Source organism: Necator americanus, chromosome V, assembly GCF_031761385.1.
Source record: "Necator americanus strain Aroian chromosome V, whole genome shotgun sequence".
NCBI lineage: Eukaryota > Metazoa > Nematoda > Chromadorea > Rhabditida > Ancylostomatidae > Necator > Necator americanus.
In genome coordinates this window covers 7,576,861-7,598,924 of record NC_087375.1, presented here as the reverse complement: position 1 = coordinate 7,598,924, position 22,064 = coordinate 7,576,861, and the positions used below count along the sequence as shown (strand labels likewise).

General features: G+C 36.0%; 1 protein-coding gene across 2 annotated transcripts in view; it reads right to left on the bottom strand.

Annotated features, from left to right (window-relative positions):
- The window catches only part of RB195_013222 (uncharacterized protein), a gene marked incomplete at both ends in the record, with an annotated part of 42,896 nt that extends 22,288 nt beyond the window's left edge, over positions 1 to 20,608 (bottom strand). The window contains 4 exons of one of the 2 annotated variants that reach the window (XM_064202930.1): positions 17,566 to 17,764; positions 18,077 to 18,228; positions 20,372 to 20,468; positions 20,535 to 20,608. In XM_064202930.1, the coding sequence (XP_064058812.1) occupies positions 17,566 to 17,764; positions 18,077 to 18,228; positions 20,372 to 20,468; positions 20,535 to 20,608 (522 nt within the window). Of the gene's footprint in view, positions 1 to 17,565; positions 17,765 to 18,076; positions 18,229 to 20,371; positions 20,469 to 20,534 lie in introns of those variants that run through there. The other variant, XM_064202932.1, reaches the window with a different exon arrangement.
- Positions 20,609 to 22,064: the final 1,456 nt, after the last annotated feature.

The window sequence follows — 22,064 nt, the reverse complement described above, 5'->3', positions numbered from 1 at the left end:
GTGGGTTTTTGCAGCAAATTTGTTCGTTAATTTATTTGTTCACTTAGAAAATCACCAAATATCTATCCCATACGTGTTCTCCATACCAAATATCTTGCAGTCTGTTTCGTTGCAAAAATAAAAACAAACAGGTCCATATTTCAAACGAATCCCAGTGATGTAGTAAAAAGATGGAGAGTTTGGTGGTAAACACCACTATAAACGCTGATGGTTTTCTTGAATCCCGAAAATTCCACAAGATCGGAAATATTGTCTGGACCTGGTTTGAGATGACAAAAATTGGAGAAATTCTTTTACAGAAAAAAGTACAATGAGTCCCTTTACAATATAATCTGTAGGTACGATTCAGAAATACTCATTTCAATGGCAGGGTCCCAAACTCGGTCTACCATGCATTTTTTATTTTTTCCACGAATTGTTCAAGGACTGATAAGTAAAAAAAGAGTCTTTATATTGTAATTGTTTTTTATGGGCACATCTCAAGTTCCGAAAAATCTATGTCTTTTAATATTCGTGAAAAGCTGGTTTCACTGATGTTTTTTAAGACTCATCCAGGAACAACACAGGATTAACAACAGGGATTGAAGAAAATGTTCGTAAAATAATACAGGAAATACTAAAAATGTATACAGTGAAAGAAATTCAGTATAAGATTCATAGAATGAGCAGAAAATAACGGTACTCTCTTTACTGGAGTAATATTTAGAAAAATGGAAAATAATAAAAAATAAAAATAATAAAAATAGAAATAAGATAAAAATAGATAAAATAGAAAACAAGAGGACCTTTTCTGCTCGCATACTAATTATCGTTGCTGTTCTTACAATTTCTGGAAACATACAGTGCGAGAAAAATTGTTTTTAAAAAAATTTTGTGAAAAAGCGAATTGAATACTTCACCCTGTATCTGGACTGGGTCACTAGAACTATGTCCAATGTTAATATTAAATTATTAAATAAAATATAAAATTGTCCAATGATAATATCAAATTATCAAGTAAAATATTGAATTATTTACTGAATTATTGAATTTATTGATATTTAAAACTTGGCAGAAAGCACTGTTTATGCATAATTTCCCGGAAATGTGCCGTTGAAGACGAAAACACCGATACGTATATGCATATCTCAACAAAACTAAATGATGCACGGAAATATGATCACTTCCCCGTGGATAGAAATTGGGAACCCGTTCTATTCGACGAACATTTCCCGTCCATCGCACAGCACAGCACACAGCAGTAGTTCTCATTGGAAAAAGATCGAATGTCGGCAAACTAAGTAGAAGCAACGGTGAGAGAAGGATAGAGAGATGAGGGGGGGGGGGGAATCTGAAAAATTTTCTTGACATGACTACCGAATGAGTGAGAGAGACACAGAGAGAGAGAGGGAGAATGAGGGAGAGAGAAAGAAGTTCTAGAAGTACTTCTTCAGACGCCAACCAACGTTATGCGAACAGGAAATATTGCGCGACGTCGCCGAATGTCGTCACCTCGTTTTTCACTTCTAAAAATCAGTTAAAGGCATCACCCCACGAATCTGGAGTGGTACGGATTTCCGGTGGAGTATTCGTCGTAGACGGGATCGTAGATTATGGAGAAGAGGTGATTCCGTCCATTTCTTCCTAATTTCCGTAAAAAAGGGTCCGGAAGATGCGGCACGTGCACAAGGCGCTGGCGCGCTCCAATCGAACTGCTTGTAGAAAATAGCGCTCGAATAGGAATACTCCACCTGAAATCTGCACCACCTCAGATTCGTGGAGTAATGCCTTTAAGCAAAGTTGGCTGAATGATTTCATGAACTAAATAAGCGATCAAAAATCCATATTTTATTCCGTTCGTTCAGCTCCCCCTTCCTCGAAAAAGTCGGACCTCAAACTGAAATATAAGCTTCTTAGTGGCCTCCCTCGTCACTCGTCACCTACTTTAAAAATTAGCGCTCATCTTTTATGCATGTGCCGAAATTCACTAGTTCCGTCGCTAAAATTTCGTCTTCATTGAGAGTTTATAGAGCAATTTTTAATGCAGAAAAAATTATCTGTTATTGCATACTGTAGTTTACATGAATTCCAAACATAATTCCAAATGGTATTGATTGTTTTTCTTTTTCAAATAAATAGAATAAATTTACCGAGAATAAAGATTGTTGGAGCAGAAGAAAAGCACTTCCACAGCCATTCTGTTCAACATTAATTATACGCGAATCAATCGTGCTGAAGAAAAAAAACGTTCCCATTTTTGGCTTCCTACCATTTGAAGAAAAAAACTCCTACTGGAATTAAAGCACTGAAATTACCGTTTTTTTTCTAAATGTCAGATGCAGAGATCAACTCAAGCTCCTTCTCATAAACACGGAAAAAAAACTTGAAATTTTCGGAAATAGATAATGAAAATAAAAATAACTCTTGACAAAAATAACTCTTCTTGAAAATGAGCTCAGAACAGAGAAAAAGAGAAAACAAAGAAAAGGAAAAAAGAGATACAAAACATACTGTTGGTGCTTAAATGAAGACAATGACAATTAAATTATGAGTAGTAAACAGTGAACACCAGTACAGAATTCTATCAATACCAGTAACTATCAGGAAAAACGGCGCCTTTTAAATTAAAACAAATTTAATTGAAAAAAAATTTAAAAAAACCAAAAACACTGGGTCTACTGAGTAATTTGTTTCTAAGAAGTTCCCAAGATATTTTGTGAAAATAGATTCTTTTTTTTGGAAAAGTTTTCTGGATCATTTCTGAGTGCTTGAAAGTGATATAAAGAATAAAAATTGTAAATAAAAATCGAAACGGTGTAATTTCAAATGCAGTAATATGTAGGGAAGGGAACTCAGAGCAGAACCACGGATTTGATCCTCAGAACCTCGTCACCATTTTGAGCGACTAACGCAAAAACCACTACTTTTTTCCTTGGAGCAATTTTAGGATATTTCGAAGTGAACAACTCGTATATGAAAAGATTTTATCAACTTTTAGTGAATTTCCCTAAAAAAAATCGGCACTACTATGTAAAAAAAAGGGAATTCTATAGCACTTTTACGAACGTAAAAGTAAACTGGTGACGTAAAACTGGCTTTTCACATTTTTCAGGCCAACTTCTATTGAAATCCTACAAAAATAGCGAAAATTTCCCGGGAAATTACGTGCGGTGCCTAAGGAAAAAGTATGAAATCAACAAATAGAGAGTTAAAACCATGTAAAAATCCATCTGTTCGTAATAATTTCATGTGACTGGAATGGAAGTAGCTGGATAGCCCCCGAAGCTGCACGTGAAGCCACTATGTAACAAAGGAATTTATGCTTGCGGAAAGTCGAAGACACCGCAGCTGCAGCTCGCCGATCAAAAAAAGCGATGTACGTCTTTGTCTGTGATGCTATGGATAAAAGCTAGCTGAAGACAATGACGTTCGTTTGAAAAAAAAATACTTTCTCGAACGAGGACGAAGAGGAAAAATTTAATTGAATAACGAGAATGAATTGAATGTGAGAAAAAATCGACAGCATTGAATCAATAGGATTTACATTTTGTTTCAAAATGTGCACTGAAATTTGTCCACGAAAATATTAGTGAGGTAGGTCTCAAGTGGAGGTTTGCATCCATCCATTGATCGGGTGGATTAAATGCAAATGATGAGAGTACAGTCATACAGTAACTGCTAACATTTATGTTGTAACAATACTCCTTAAAGGGCCGCATAGCACGAAGCGGACGATACTGGATCCCCACCACGATTAGGTAGAGTTTGGAGTGTAGATAATAAGAATCAGTGTCGTTAGACGCTCGATTCTTTCTAAAAATTGCCCCAGAGAACAGGCGTGGGAAACTGCTTTGCTGATCGAATTTTCCTACGTGACACGTAGCAACATGCCACATGAGTAAATGTACATAGCTATCCACACGTGTCTCTTCGCTCACATAGTGATTCGTTCTTTCTTTTTCTTTTTTTCACAAGTATGGATCCGGAAGTAGAGAAAGGAAAAAATATGGATTCAGATGGAAGCATTTAGGCTTACAAGGAGAGCGCGTCAAGACTAATCATAGAGTTTATACTTTCCGTCTACTGGCTAATGGATCAGATGGAAAGATAGGAACCTTATGGACCTTACAGGAACAATTACCTTATATTAGAGTAAAAAATAAGAAAGATAAAGTTTCTAGCGTTAATCAATCCGCTTGGGATGCGCCCCCACGTTCACTTCAATTCAGAATCGTTTGAGGTTTGCGAACGTGTAACTTGTCCATACAATGACTTGTGGCGGCTAGCCGATGGGTCAAGTCAGTGTTTTTATCCTCCCAGACAAGTCTGGTAGCAATTTATCGACCCCTGAGGGATGAAAGGCTTGGTGAGCACTGGGCGGATTCGAACCTCCGATCCATCGTGCAGGAAGCGGAACCTCTAACCGACTTCGCTACGCCCACCCCAAATTAGAGTAATTAAAATTTGATTAGTCTAACTTTATATTTAATTATTCATTTTATTTTATTTCAAATAATTAAATTAAATTATCCGCTCATATTTCGTGGCAACTAAGAGGAAGCGGAAAAATTGCAGAATCGTACGTATTCGTGCCACCATTTATATTTTCATTCTCTATGCACAGCAATAAGCTTTGCAGCGGTCGAATTTATAAAATATTCAAGGAACGAGTGATGAGACTATTAAGAAGACAGAAACAAGGAAACATATCAAATTACAAAGAACAATAACTTTCAAGAAAATTCGATCGGAGCACATCCAACTCATTTTTTTTGGACATTTTAGCCAGTTAACAAATTTTGGATTGGATTAATTTTGGAATTTGGATTTTGGACAATTAATTAACGTTACATACATAACGTTCTATGTAACGCCTTTCATTCGTTTTTTTCGCCATTTTTTTTTCTTCCTTAAATCCAAGATTTGGTTTTGATTATCTCTCTTCTCTATCCATGCATATTCTCCAAGGGCATGTTGAGAACACACATCGATAGCGCCCACATTATTCCTAATAAGTGACTATTTTATATGACATCATAGCTATTAGATTGTCCTCGATAAGTCTCTAAATGATTTTCTGAGATTTTTATCTTTTTTTTTAATCAACAACAAAAATATTCCAATCAATAATGTAGCACTATAGAATAGTCGATAGTCTTCGTCGATCATATCCAGCGAATGCAGTGAGAAAAAACCTAATTTTATCCAGTTCTCTGGAACAGTGGATACGGGAAAAATGAAACGTCCAAAAAATCGTTCAAAATTCTGAAAAAAATACAGATTTTTTTTAAGAAATTCTTTAAAATCCGAATTTGCACAAGGTAATTTTTTAGGAAAAAATATGAATTTCCGATTCTCTTACTTTTTTTTTTAGTAAAAATAGATTTTTCACCTAAAGTATTTATTTTGGTATAACGTTAGTGTTGAATTATATCAAGTTCTCCTCACAAGTTTCTTTCGTGCTTCTTTGATATTTCTAGTTTCCATTCAACAGCCAGGAGATCCCAATCAATAATGTAGTCTGGAAAAAATAATCAATAGTCTTCCTTCATCGATTCTATCGTTCTATTGATAGATCGTTGATTTTTTTTGGGGTACGACTGAAGTTGTTGCTGTGAATTAAAGTGTTTGCCGTGCCGTGAAAAGGAAGTTATTGGAGAACCTGATACAATTATCATCCGTGAATCAACCAGGATTTAGCCGATTACAAATCTTGTCATGTAGCCATGGTGAAAAATTAAGTGTACAATTTAAGAAAATTAAAATTGAAATGAAGCATCGTTAAAATTGGAGGAAAAAACACAAAAATATATTTTAGACATTAAAAAATCAACTATCATCAAACTAAAAAAGCATTAAAAATATATACCAAAAATTAAATATATTACCAGCGTCCATACACTTTCGAGAATATTTCCAAGAAATTTTTGTAAGTTTTTTTCCTCTGTTTCTGTACATCTCACATTTTTGCCAATACTTCACATAAATTCCCATTTTTATGGTTCGCAACATGGCTGGCAACCGTACTAAAATTGTGTTATCCATGCATACTGTTGGAAAGAATTCGATAAATATATCTACCCATTTCGAATGAAGCAAATGTTTATTTATGAAGTTTTTCCTAAAATCTCGGCGCCCTTTCCGAGAAATTAAATCGAATATCAATTGTAGGTCTTTTGAAACGTTATAAAGTCAAAAATATGTAGTGCACTTTAGCTCGGATTTTTTTCCCTGATTTATTGATCTTTTCTCGGGTTTTAAATATCGATATATTAGAGCGGATACGATTGTGGATAAATGTGGTGTATACGCGTGAAAATACGAAAAAAAAAATCTCTTTTGTTATTTTTAAGAATTGTAGTGAAGAGGAATTGAAAAGAGAATTGAAATTGAAGTAAGAAAAAATGAAAGTAAATAGTCATAATAATAGTAGTAGGAAAATATATAAAAATATAAATATAAGAACAACATGAAGTAATATAATAAAGGATAAAGGATAAATTTTCTGGCGTTAATCAATCCGCTTGGGACCTGCGCTACTACGTTCACTTCAATTCAGGATCGTTTAAGGTTCACGAAGTTGGAACTGGCCCATACAATGGGCCGATCTGTCAAGTCAGTGTTTTTATCCTCCCAGACAAGTCTGGTACCAATTTATCGACCCCCGGAGGGATGAAAGGCTTGGTGAGCACCGGGGCGGATTCGAACCACCGATCGATCGTGCAGGAAGCGGAACCTCTAACCGCTACACTACATCCGGCCCTCGAAGTAATATAATAAATAGTAATATGTATTAAAAGTAAGTTGTATAATAATATAGTGGCAAAATAAACAGAAAAACAGCGAGGATGTGGGAGAAATGCGAAAATGTGAGCAGCTCTGTTCTCCTTGTTCCTCTCGAGCGAAATGCCCTATTGGGCCGGCTCGTTTAGCCTCTTCTATGAGACCGTCTTTCATGGGGTCATTAGTCGTCTCCGAGATGTTGAACGAAACTAAGAGGGGAACTATCAATCAGACCTAGAGACTCTATAGGGATTAGTCCTAAGAAGACCCTTAAGATATTATCCGTTCTTCTGAAGAGAACTCTTCAAGAGACGAGCGGGGAAAAAACGAGCGTCAAAATCGTTTCCGTCCATCCGTACGTCCATCCGTACGTCCGTCCCGTATGTCCGAAAGAACGGACGTTGTTAAGAGCCGAGGCGTGTGAATGATTGTATGGAGGAGTAGGACGAAAGTGCACTGACTTTGTGTGCGTTAAGCAACATTCCTCAGTCACTCATCCGCTTCCGTGAATCCATAAAAACTTTCCTCATTCCTAATACATACATATTTAGTCAAATGAATTTCGATTAAAGCAACAAAAGTCTAGCGCTGAAGAGTAGGGAATTTAGAAATTTGCCTTCAGGCAACAATTTGTGAAGTGACGAACGAACGGACGGACGGACGGATCAAAAACATCACATGTGTTCGTGTGTTCGGATTCCTTTAGCGAGCGAGCGAGCGCACACGAAGATGTGTGAGAAGCGTTGGGGGGAAAAAACGAAACCCTCAACGCCTCGTCGCCGATAAGCGGCGCTGAAATCACGTTAGCATAGGAGGATTCTTTTCAGGAAACGTTTGCTGGTGAGATGCAGAAAAACATTCACATTCACACACAGACACATTTTTCAAAGTTTTCAGCTCGGATTACGATTCGTAGCTGCACACAACGTCATCGCTGCCAAATTCATGTGTAGAATTTAGAAAAAAAAAAGAAAAACGCCTTCCCCCTCCCAAAAAAAAGAATAGAAGCGAGCAGCCCAAGACAGCTATGTTCACAGCATTGTTCTGTTGATAAACAGGGTTTTTCCGGAGCTTTTCGAACAAAAATTTCTCCGCTAACTGAAGAAAGTTATAAAACAAAAAAGGTAAGAAAATAATGCTTGAATGATCGCGTCATCCACGGATTTCATACAAACAGACACTTATCAAATCCAGAGAACGCTGCGATGAACTCTTTGTACTTGATGAAATTTCCTTGTTGATTAGTGTAATGAAAGGAAATTTTCGAGGAAATTCAATCCTTGAAGTACTTTGTGTTGATATTATCACACCTCATGCTATATTCGTTAATATTTAAATTTATTTTTTTAAGTAAATAAAGATCTCCAAATATTATGGTCATCCAGTTTTTAACTAAGCCAAGGCTCTTAGACGGATTTAGATTTTTTCAAAGAACATTCGAGCATGGTCTGAAAAATGGAGCAAAACATAAGCAGAGGGTTCATTTCCAAAGCAGAGAGTAATTTTTCCTTGCTAATTTTAATTTTTTTTAAAATTTTTCCTTCCTTGACTTACTTTCTAGTACGCATTGACGCACACAACATAAAAAAAAATCACCGAATTTCTTGTTTTTATCACAAATATTATCATATAAGAGGTGAAATTAGATGAATGAACAAAAATAAAACTAACAAAAACGTGAGTTTTAACTTCTCGAAAGAGGCGAGCTTTAAAAAACTATTAAATCGCTAGTATATCTCTTTTTCACCTAGAAAAAAGAGGGTTTAATTGATTTTTTCCTCCATTACATAGATCATACATATAACAGATCGATAGTGTAACCACAATTATTGTCACAACAACATCATAGCATTTACTGAGATCAAGCGTTGAGTTGCTACTGCTCGGAAAAGAGTGAGGTTGGGAAGCGTAAAAGTCGGGAGTTTCTAGGTAATCTTAGTTTTCAGTTTCAACTCAACATTTACTGCTAACTACTGTTTAGTGCTCCAAATACTTGTTAGCCAGAAAATGCATGAGATTCTTATGGGGAACCGCCGTACAACTAAGCACTTTTCCAGAAATTTTACTCGGAAGTTTTGGGAAAATTTTTGCTCGACGCCCGTTTCTTCTTCGCCTCGTACACATCCTTAACTTAAAGGCCTCACCCCACGAATCTGAAGTGTCACGGATTTCAGGTGGAGTATTCCTGTACGGGATCGTAGATTATGAAGAGAAGGGTGATCCCGTCCATTTCTTCCTGATTTCCATAGAAAATGGTCCGGATTATACGACTTTGAGCGTTCCGGCGCGCTATTTTCTACGAGTTCGATTGGAGCGCGCGAGTCTTGTGCACGCGCCGCATCTTCCGGGCTGTTTTTTACGGCAATTAGGAAGAAATGGACGGAATCACCCCCCTGTCCATAATCTACTATCCCTTATACGAATACTCCACCTGAAATCCGTACCACCTCAGATTCGTGGGGTGATGTCTTTAAAAACGTAGAAAAGTCCTTAGCTCAATCTACAGGATTCTTTCCACATCCAATATGCGCCAAATTCAAAAATATCCCCAGTGTGCTTAAGAGGAAATCACATTTTAAAAGAATAGTGAGATTCAAAATGAATTTGGAACTAACTCCGAAATCATAGCTTCATTACTTTGTGTGTGTCCCGTCAGACATAACTGTGTAGCTCTTCAGGCTACACGTCAAAAAATGTTGCTCTGGTGGTTATCATCTGTGGAAGAACTTAAGATGGTAAAATTAGACTAATTTCTTCTCCTGAGCCCAGGATAGGATTTAAAAAAAAAACGATGGATGTCTGGAAAGTGGCTCCTTTCCAGTGATTCAATATTAGATACTATGGACTTGTAACGTGACTAAGAAATCGCTTTTCTTGACGGTGGAGATGATTATCGTTGGTCAATTTTATATAATAATAAAAAATAGGCTATTTTTTCCAGTTTTCTTTTTTCTTTTCTATTTTTTTCTTAATATTTTTCATATAATAATAAAAAACAGTCTAATTTTTTCTGCTTTTCTTTTCCTTTTTTGTTCCTTAACATTTTCATTTTCTTGATGTTTCTCTTTTTTTTCTTTCTTTATAGAATAACTAGGCACTCTTTGACCAACCTAATGAGAAAAGAATCGATTGCCGATGTATTTGTGATCAAATCGATATGCGACAAATTCATTATGGTTACTCAATGAACCACCAGGTGTGATTTTTCTATAAAATATGATCATTTTAAAGGAACGCTTCATCTCTCTTTTCTGAATGTATCCTCCATTTCGTGAATATTTACACAGACTTAATACTTCTATTTATTATTATTTACATCATTTCATTATTTTATTATTCTATTTATTTATTTATTTATTTATTTATTTATTTATTACATATATTTAACAATTTTTTTTACTTGCATACGGTAGAAGAAATACATAGCACATATAAATACAGTATCCCCCTCAAACGTGTTGTAACGCGTTGACGCAACGCGTCCTCGGAAATGAGCTCCCATTACAGTATCCGAAAGAGTGAATAGAGCTTTTTTCTTTTTTTTTTGCTTTTTATAGAGGTTTTCACAATTTTTTTCGTGCAATCGTGCATAAATTACATCAAATAGTTCTAATGGAGTCCTCTTCCATTAGTTTTATCAATTTTTTTTCTTGTAGGACACCTCTAAGATTTTCATCAAAAGTCTGAAGTTTTTGAGGAGATGCCCTTGGATCAGAAAAACTTCTGAACCAAAAATACGGTTCTTTTCATAATACGACTGAAAATAGTGTCAAAAATAAAAATCGAGGCGAAACACCCCAAAAATTGGATCAGAAATCAAATCACCGCCTACAAACCAGCATCTTGCGGGCGCTAAAGGAGGAAAACAATCGATAAAACTAGCCGAAAAAAGACTTCGCTAATTTTGTGCATCCCTATTGATGCAGCATAAATAAAAATAAACAAAAATAAATGCCGAAAAACTCAGAATAATGAAGTACTGTGAAAAGCAAAAAGAAAAGAATACTGGCGGAATTTCTTGCATACTGTAGCAGGAGCTTAGTACCCGACTTCCGCGTAGGACGCGTCGCGTCAATGTGCTACAACACGTTTTACGCCGACTATACCTGTACCCATGGAATCGTGAACGTTAAAGAAAGAATAAAAATTCTGCATATAGACTGGATGAGGTGTATTTTTTTGCAAAAACGGGGGATAATAATGCATTCAAGGATTTTTTCTGAATTTATGAAAAATGTGAAAATTCATGGGGAATATCTGTTCGATTCCTGCAAGAAAAAAAACTCAGCATTTTAGGTTCGTTAATTTTCATTCACTCATCCTTCAATTTTTATTATTTTCTTTCAATAACTCGCTTAGAATAGATAAATAGATAAATAAATAAATAAATAAATAAATAAATAAATACAAAATACTGTAGTAAAGGGCAGCGCAGGGAAAGGAAATTTGAAATATAAATAAATCAAATACTGTAGTAAAGGGCGGCGCAGGGAATCATTAATTTTAATTTTAATTTAATTTCAAACGTGGTATTTTCCATTTTTGGTGATGGCAGCTCCAACCACACCAAAACAAAAAACTGTAAAGGATCCCCACCCTTTTATCAATTTCTCAGCCATTACTACACTGAAAATTTCCCGTCCCCTTGTGTCATCCTTTAGTTAAAGGCATCACCCCACGAATCTGAGGTGGTACGGATTTCAGGAAGAGTATTCGTATACGGGATAATAGATTATGGAGAGAAGGGTGATTCCGTCCATTTCTTCCTAATTGCCGTAAAAAAACAGCCCGGAAGATGCGGTATGTACACACGGCTAGCGCGCTCCAATAGAACTCGTTGTAGAAAATAGTGCGCCAGAACGCCCGAAGCCGTAGCCGGCAATTAGGAAGAAATGAATGGAATCCATAATCTACTATCCCGTATACGAACACTCCACTTGAAATCCGTACCACCTCAGCATCGTGGAGTGATGCCTTAAAGAGAGTAAATACCATCATTCGCTACAGTAACCAGTCTATGACGGAATTCGAACAACCACAAACTTTTCCATTCACACACACACACAGTTTTCTAACATTTTTTTTAAATGTAGAACCTCTTAAGAACTTTTCAGGAACAGCCCGCTCTTTCGGATGAAAATATCAAAAATATTCTTCGACATTTTCTTTCACACCCCCTTCTATCGACCAATGTAATTGCCTAAAGGGCGAAAAAGAAAACACATACATACACACACATTGGAAGTACCAGAAACTAACGCTGTAACATCGAGAACAAATGCTGAAATTCATTTTAGGTTCGAGAAAATTTTCATTTATCTCAAAAAGTAGTGAATTTTAAAAGAAAGCAGTTCTTGTACGGAGCATGGAAAGAATTTCATTCCACCTTCAATTACAATACATGAAAGTAGAGAATTTAGTAATTTTAATCTAGTAATTTAGCAAATTTGGTAGTTTTTTTTAGTAATTTTATAAACTTTGGAGTACTTTTCATCATTGAGCAAAATAAAACTCTTTACTACTTAGACCACAATTTTTTTAAAATTAATTTTCACTTCTTACTTGTACATGTATTAGCACTGACCAACGCTGATTGGCTTTTTTTTTCGCAAGTGAGCGAATTTTAAACTTTTTAAAAAACGAACAAAACCTCAGCATGAAATATTAGCGTTCAAAAATATTTGACAGAGATATTTGATTATTTAAAATTATGAAATTTTACTTTAAAAAAATAGCTTTGAGGAAATAAACAGCTTTAAAGAACGATTTTGAGGTGAAATTTCGAGAAACGATGAGCTTTTCGCTCAATAACTATGCACTTTTATCAGATTAAAGCTGCCTAATTATTTGCAGAGGATAAGAGCTGAGGATTTCAATTTAAGAAATAATAGGATGAAGGTGGATGTAAGGCATCGCCATTATCCATTACCACCAGGGAAAGGAATAAAATAAGCGTAATGCAGAGATTCGTACTCGTCTCTTCTACATACTTTGATGTTCAGAACACATTAGAAAAGATTATGTCGAGTCATTCAACAGAAAAATGTAGAGCCGTTAAGGATTTGCAGAAAACAATGTGTTCCTGGGAAAGCAAAGAAAACCGTTAGAAAAAATGCACTTACATGATGATATGTCATTTTTTTCATGCGCTCAGAACTTAGAAGAACTCAGCGACTGTGTTGAGTTCTGCTCTAGGGGAGAGAAGAATTTCTTAGCTGATAGCGCCGCAAAAATTAATATTTCAAAATCGAAAAATACAAAACAAATACAAAATGCGAGAAAAAAATAATAAATAACAAAAATGATAACTCGTAAAAAATCGTTGACATATTCAGATGCGAGCATATTTCCACCATATACAATACTCTGCATGAACATTGAAAAACCGACGGTGAGTGACGGTGCGGCACCGTCGGCCACCGTCGCTTGCTCATAACTGCTCATAAAATGGAAACTTCAGGACAGCTTATATATCATTAGATTCCTCTCTTTGAGATCTATACGAAAATCCACATATTGTTGAGGAAGGAGCAAAATGACGCCAAATATGCGCCAAAAAGCAATAATTGGAACCTAACATAGCCTAAGGTTATGGTTGAAAAAGTGTTCAGAGACTCAAATTTTCACATTTGGTTCAGAACAGCAAGAAATTGTTGTAGGCAAGCATTTGAAATTGTTGATTTGTTATATTTTAGTCATTTGTGCGTCATTTTTAGTTATTTTAATTGTTGTATAAAATAGCGATTCGTCCTTACTTTGAACGTTTGTTGCAAGGAAAGACGTTGTCAAAACAGCCTATAAAATCGCGGTTGAGCACAACTATTCCTGAATTTTGTGAGATTTGTATTGTATACAGATAGACGAACCCCGTTCGTACACTAGAATATCGCAAAGTTTGAAAATCCCACTTTTTGTCCTTTTCCTTTCATTTCATCTCTACTTTGCACCTCCGTTAATCACCAGAACAGAGTTCAAATCGAAAGAACCTATGCAGAGCGCTCAAAACAGATAATATACATTAGTTTATAAGGTTTGCTTTCCTTTGAATAGATTTTCTCGCTCTATTATAACACCTTCTTTTCATAACATTCCATAGAAAGGAAGAGTAGGAAGCTTACTATTAAATCTTATGCAACTATTTCAATACTATGCTCCTTGATTTACAAAAAAAAATCGAGTTCGCCACAGCATTTCAAGTTGAATGATATCACTTACAACGATTTTTTGCTGTTCTGACCAAATGTGAAACTTTGAGCTCCGAACACTTTTTCAACCATAACCTTAGGCTATGTTAGGTTCCAATTATTGCTTTTTGGCGCATATTTGGCGTCATTTTGCTCCTTTCTCAACAATATGTCGGTTTTTGTATAGATCTGAAAGAGGAGAATCTATTCATATATGAGTTGTCCTGAAGTTTCCATTTTATTAGCAGTTATGAGCAAGCGACGGTGCCTCACCGTCACTCACCGTTGGTTTTTCAATGTTCATGCAGAGTATTGTACTGCTCATTTCTAACTGTTATCCAGTAGGGAATTGGAGCATTGAGGAGAAAAATTGGATAACAATAAGAAATAAGCAGTATGATGTGAATGATGCGAGTATATATGTCCGCATCTGAATATGTCAACGATTTTTGACGAGTCTTCATTAGGTTTTCTGTGTGAACCGTCAAACATGCGTCGAGCAGCAACAGATCTCATATTTCTCATCATTATATGCATATGTTCCCAAATAACGGCTCATCGAACAAAATATCATCGGTCAAACACTAATGAGGATAAACTAGACCATCTAACGTATATAAGAAATAGGATTTGGATAAATTTTACCGCACAGCTTAGACATTTCAAATGAATTTTAAATTTATGGAAATTCTTGGACAATTTTTACCGTAAGAGCTGGACTCCCCGAAATACTATTCACATGGAAATGCTTGGATAAATTTTACCGCATCGGTTAGATTCCCCGAAATACTACACAGATAGAAATGCTTGGGCAAATTTTACCGCATGGATTAGATCATTCAAAATTCTAGACATGCGAAAATCTCTAGACAAACAATACCAGTTAGATTAGATTTTTCGAAAGCCTACACTCATGGAAATGCTTAGAAAAATTTTACCGCATAGTTTAGTCCAAAAGTCGAAATTATAGATTTGTGGAAATGCCCAGATAAACTTTACCAGGTAGGTTAAATTTTACTAAGCTATCCATGGAAATGCTTAGGCATATTTTGCCGCATAGCGTAAGGTCAGAAATTTCGAAACTCCAAACTTGTGGAGATGACTGTTTTTTTAACGCATTTTAACACACTACAATTTTTACCGCATAGGTTTTTTTTTCATTTTTTGAAGCTCTATAAAAATGTGAAAATTCTTGGCAAATTTCACATTCTTAGTAGATTTTTTGAAATACAAAACGTATGGAAGTACGACAAAAACCAGACATAGCCGGGAGAAATGGGATTTTTTCGAAGAGTGGTTGACGAAAAAAAAAGAAAAATGCAGAATTATGAAAGTAAATGATATAAAACGTCTTATACTTTTATTTCCGAGTTATTCAATTCAACAATGTATCAAATAAAAGTCTTGATTTGATGTCAAATTGAGAAGTTGATGATCCAAGGCACGGAAACTCATCAGCGCCATCGAACAAAAGAATACCGTAACCGAGAGTACGGTGACTCTAACTCTTTGGGTCTTTTTTAGGGTATTATAGTAGTCGTTCAGTGGAAAATATGTGAACAATGCGTATGGCTGCGATGATTTCCATTTCCCACACACAGATACACGCACACACACCACAACACACACACACACACGCAAAAGTCTACCGTACTTTGCGTGCAAGGTCGGCGGTCGACCCGATGGGCGTGGGCGGATCGCTGGACTGGATAGGAGGGCTAGATTATCAGTTGGTAGTATTCTACGACGCTTTCTAGAATATTCCCTCCCCGAAGTCGTAAGGTAAAAGAATCCTAATATGCTATGTGAGAGAGTCAGTCCATAATGAGCTGCTCTTTAGGCTCCCCTTAGGCTTCCTTCAGATTCCAACACGGAAGAAATCAATGAAAAATAAAATCAGACAAAAAATAGCAGAACTGTGAACTGTGAAAATTTCCTTCTTTTTCCATTGTCGCATAAGCGCTAAAGTAAATTTTTGTTCAAATTACTATTTGAAACTATAAAAGACAATAAGAAAGAAAAGCGGACAAAAAGTGAAAGAATACTGTAAACAAAGCATGTAGATATAAGAAAAATAATCGCGTTAACATGAATATTGAATGAAAACTTATTCCTAATCCAGAAATTTTCATTGTCGGATTTTTGAAAGGATTTCACGGAAAAAAAATCGATAAAAGCCTAGAAAATTCACATTTTTCTCATCAGCAGCGGGAACTGAATCGAACCAAAACGAACGAATGGAGAATACGGTTATCAAAAAAAAAATTTTTTGAAGTTTTAATTGGATTTATTAGGTTTTCCTTTCTTTTTCTTGACCTATTCAATATTTCAAAATTGATTTCTCTCTTCTGATTCCATCCATTCTCTCCTATTTTGCATCACTGTCGTTTCTTTTAAAAAACATATTTCTTTGAAAATGAAAAAAAAATATGAGGGAAACAATAGAAGAACATAAGGAGTATATTCCGTAAGAGAAACAACGGCAGTGTTGGATTGAAAAGTTGACCTCATAATCAATAACAAGGAATATTTCAGGGAAAATTATTGAATGCTTGTTATTCCTACAATTTTTAGTATGCAAAGGCGGCACAAATTGCAGTATTTATGACGTAACTAAAGAAAATTTTCTTTTTTTCCTAAATTGTTGATGAAAAACGCTTTTCAGCGTGCGATAGACATACGGCTTGATTGAACAGATTTGAGCAATTAGAATCATAGAAAAATTATCTCAACAAAATCCTGGTGAATATAAAGGGGAATTTCTACGATTCTGTATATCTGAATCACATATATGGAGGAGAAATTAAATTTCTCGGCGTTTTCACATAGAGAAACGTTTTCTGAAGGAAGCACATTTGATTCAGGAACTGAGAAAAATACAACCAATCCAGATCTGACGAATTAGAATCGTAGAAAAATAATCCCCTCCCCCCCAAAAAAAAATCAGCTGAGAAGAAAGGGGAGTTTTTTCGCCTACCTCTGCTGAATTATATACATGTATCGAGGTATAAATTAGGTTTAGTGGATTTTTTTTTAAAGAATAATGAGTTTTAAAGGTTGATATCTGAGAAATTTCGGAGAAAATCTTATTTTATACGTACGTGGAAAAGTACACGTATCACATAGCATTGTATTTCCTACATTAAAGAAGTCATTGAGGAAGAAGATAACGGAACAGCTGCTTCCTTGAAAAAAAGTAGAACAGAAGCTGTTCGGATTTCTTCTCGAACATAGCACATCTGAAATTTTCTCGAATTTTCTCATCCGAAAGTAGCATCGATGTGCAGTTTCATGTGCTAAAATCAATTTCAGGTTCATTAAGTTTTGATAACTAAACAAAAATGATGACGCCGACTCTTAGCCATTTAAGTTAAGCTGTCGTGAGAAAAACGCACACTGCTATTCAAAAAGGGCAACGGGAAAGTGAATGAGTTAACGATTTAGCCGTAGAACATGAGAAATAATAAACAATGATAGAAATTTCTCATGAATATGGATCATATATGGATGGACATGTAATGTGTGTAATCTGAAACCAGGATATGCCCCGGCCGGACTATGGGGACAACGAACAACGAAAGCCCATCTACACATAGCGGAAATAAGCCAGAACTACGGATTAACGAGACGTCGCTGCTGCCGCCGCCACTGCAGCTGCCGTCGCTGTCGTCGCCGTTGAACCGCCTCGGGGAGGCGGGCACGGCGGGTCGGTTCGACGGACGGACGGACGGACGGCAGGACGGATGTGGAAATCCGGGACGAAATTTTGCATCACCACCGCAGCACCTCTGCTTATTTGTTCATCGTGATCGCCTATCCTATATTTATCCGTTTCTTTCCCTTGTTTTTCCATCGAAGTTCACATATTTCCCGTTGTTTTCCTCCTCTACAACTTCAGCCAATTTTCATTGCTTCATGTAACGTGATTATAGCAAAGGAAGAGGTTTTCCCTAGCAAGAATGGGCGTGGCCGAACGAAATTACTTCCATCTATATGTGTATGTATATGTGTCCATGGATGTGTGTCTGTGTCTGTGCCCTTTCCAATGGATACTTTTTTTTTATAATTATTTCTTTCGGCTCACATTATGTGGTTAGATAGGAGGAGAAAAGTACATAAAGTACACTCACATAACACCTCGACGAGATCCTGGTAAATCTGTTGGGGCCGCGATACGCGATATCGTTGGTTGATGTATGACCGGTTGTAGTTTTGGTATCGTGGAATCACCGTCGCCGCGTTCAATCGAGTAGATCAAATCGTCCAAAGCAATGCTATCACTCTGAGAAACGAACAGGAATCATTTTTTTTTCGATGAAAAAATGAGAACTTTCCCTCCACCCCTTCCCCTCCCCCGAAAAAAAAGAAAAGTTTACTGAAGGTTCAAGGGCAACACTAGAAACAATTGCAAATCTATCATAATAATAGTTTTAGAATGAATGAAGAGCTATTAAAGTTGAAGTTGCACTCCTCAATGAAGGAAAAAAATCTAATATTCTTCGAAAAATGTAAAATTCTAGTTGGATTAATGTGGATCCTGCTAGGATTACATTCTTCTCCCGTTTATTCAATTACATTCGTGCTTGATCTGTCGGGCGAAGCAAAAAAAAAAAAAACGAATTTCCCTCAGAAGCTCAGCTGTGCTGCGAAGCCACCACATATCGATTCAGCATGGACCAACATATTTATATTCAACGTAACATTTTTCTATATTTTTTTGTCTTCGCTCCAAAAAATCCTCAAATACGGATGGTTCATGCAATTTTTCCATCTAAAAACCTATAAAAAGATACGGACATCAGGTAAAAATCATTTTGAACCAACGAAAAATCAAAAGAACATCCACTGCAACGAAATTTCGAAAAAATTCGAATAATCAGTCAAAAAAGGTTCGAAGATGACCTTGATAAATATGGTGAAAATTTGCGGCGCAAGAAAAAAAGAGACGCAGGGAGTCCACAGTCGACAGACAAAAAGGTTCCTGAACACATCGATCCCGCCGTTTGAGGTTGTAACATGTTTTTTTCTTGTTCTCAACCACGAAGCGGCAAGAGAGGGTCCCAAAGATACTCCAGCTAAGTCGTGGGACCTCAAAAAAGAGTCCACAGGAGGTTCTCGGGTTTAACACGATCATAAGCGTTCCACGAGAACGGTTTCCGCTTTGCGTCCTAAGCAGAACTTGGATCCGTGGGTCCTGAACAGTGCGGGACCCTCTTTTCTGCTCCTCCAAGCCCTCATTTTTTTTTTGCAAAACTGCGAAACGATATCTGGCTTCTCTACTGCAGCGAAACCTACAAATTGCTCCCCCCCAAAAAAAAACCGCTCTGACTCTTTCAACGCGATTTATAAAAATTTTACTCAATTTTTTCCACTTATTCCAGTGGATTTTCATAAGCTAAAAACACAAATCACGAATGGGGTCCAGTTTTCGTATAAACTAAAAACTACAGACATTAAATTTTGATGATTTCTCAGAAATAGTAGAATTTATGAGCAGACTAAATGCTTTGTAAGAAACGTTTCACTTAATCCAGAAGATCAGTGCTATTACGAAGTAAGAACAACGGAAACGTGGAAAAAATCGTGTTCATTCAAATAAACGACACCATGAGTGTGAACGAAAAGTTTGAAAATATTTTTTTATTCATTTGCTTAAAGTTTGTAAACATTAGTCGCTTAGACTCGCTCGCTCGCTATTGACAGCATTAACAGGTGCCAACTTCTCGAAACACTCTCGAACTCGCAAGATTTCGGAACTTAAATCAAAAGGAAAGTAGAAAAACGAAAATTTTAGGATTTTAGATTTTAGGATACTGTACATTTGGACATCCGCATCTGCACAAAGTACCCGTAAAGCCTTTTAAAAAAAGTGAAAATACAAGAATTTAATAGGTAAAGAGTAATAATTAATAATTTATCCCTAAAGTCTATAAGAATAAATAAACAGGAATTGGTGTAATTACGGTAAATTACAGTTATTGTTAGAATTTATTTATATATTATTTTAATTTTCTTAATCCTTATGCCTTTAGCAACGAATTTCGCAAATTTCTACCATTTGTATAAATTTTTGAACTTCACTATATGTAAGACTCGAACTGAATACGAGCTGTTTTTGGTGTAATTACGGTAAATTACAGTTATTGTTAGAATTAATTTATATATTTATTTATATTTAGTGCAGAAATTTTGTAGACTTGTTTAGCAACTGGCCCTCTCATACACCAATTTGAATTGATTTTGAAATCTTATTAGATTAAAAAAAATAAACATAAATATTTGAAAATAAATTTTAAAAAAATGAAAAACAAATATATCTATTTGAATTTGAAATTTTTAGACTGAAAAAATAAACATAGTCATAATGTAAATAAATTAAATGAAAAATAAAAATCCGTTCTTAAAGCAGTAGAGAAAATTCTAACCTCTCTATTTTCGCTTTCTTTCGATGTGATATAGAAATGCTCGTGTCGTCGATGAGGATAACGATGATGATGGAAATTTTCCCTCGCTTCGACTCGACTAAAACTCTACAGATGAGTGTTAACTTTTTTCGTCAAGAAGATTTTTTTCTAAGAGAAAAATTACCCGCTAAAAAGGTGACCACTGATCAGGAATCCAATGACGATCCAGACGATCACGATGATCGTAGAAGAACTCATTGCCGAACGAGACTAAAAATATCGCTGTATTATGGTTGCCAGAAGATGGGAGTCAGCGGCAAGTACAACGTATTCTGGTGGATTTGAAAGGATTTCTTTGGATTTATCCGAGAGAAATTTTCTTATAATTAAACTTATACAATGCTTTCATATCTTGCTGTTTTCTGGATAACAATTTATTCGTGCAGCTCACAGAACAGTAATTACACGAGAGAAGCCAGGACGGACATCGCCTTCCGGTGGATGCTTTTGCTTATGGTGGTGACGAATAATAGATAACGTCATTTCTGTTTATTCGGTGTTTACTACGTTTGCATTCGATGCGAAAACAATTTCCATTTAAGGATCATGATAGATGGATTGGAGATCGGAACCGGAGAAAAAATAGCGAAGGAAAGAAATGAATCAGGACAGGGACTGTTGGAAAAAAAACCGAGAAAGAGATGAGCTGCGCTGAGTCGCCGCAGAAAAATTCTGTGTCGCCTCGCGAACCGCTGCAGTTGAGCGCACTGAGTTAAACATACAATCCTGAAACAATGTAAATAACAGGAGAAAATACTCAATTACTTTGTTTTTAGTGTATTTTTCACTTGGAGATCCTGGAGAATGAAGGAATCTCAAGTGTTTTGTTCATAGTTACACGAAGTCATATGATTAAATAGCCACAAAAGTACGTAAAATTCCGTGAGTATCACGAAAAACAAGGAAGGAGGCGGAACAAAGCTCAATGTTGTGAAATTAACAGAAAACTTCGTATTCTAGGATATTTTATTATTTTTATTTATTTATGAGGAAAAGATAACTTATCTTACAAAAAATTCTAGTAGGCTGTTCAGATGTGACTTTTTTTTTTCTTCAAAATTTTGTACACTTGGCGAAGGTCCAATACTCACGCTCACATCCAATTTTAATCCTGGAGGAAACTGGAACAGAATAAAACTTTCTTCTAACGAAATAAGTAAAATGAGTACGGTGGCCATATTTTAGAGTTCGGTACGGTGGAGAAAAGCTCTGCTACAACGCCTACGCACACATTTTCCTCAACGCATAAACCATTGTTATTTTTTAGTGAATGATGCTAGACAAGTTCAGCTTATAGTCCCCCTAAATCTTCATCTAGGATAATGAGATTTTTTCTGAAAGCTCTGCTAAAACAGCTGTTTTTTAAATTCCTTTTTAAGTATGCTCAAGCGTTCCCAAATCTTTCTTGAGCTCCTTCGAAAATACTTCTTTTTCTTTTTTAAAACTTGTCCAATTGTTTTCTACGTTTAACATTTATTGCTAATACAGGGAGGGTGTAGCGCAGTCGGTAAAAGGTTCGCGTGTGACTGCGCCATCGGTTCGAAGCCGCTGTAGCGCCAACCAAGACGTTCATCCCTCCGGACTTGTGCTGAGCGGATAAAAACACTGAATTGGCATGGATTTCGTACACACTCACACGTTGATAAATCTCAAA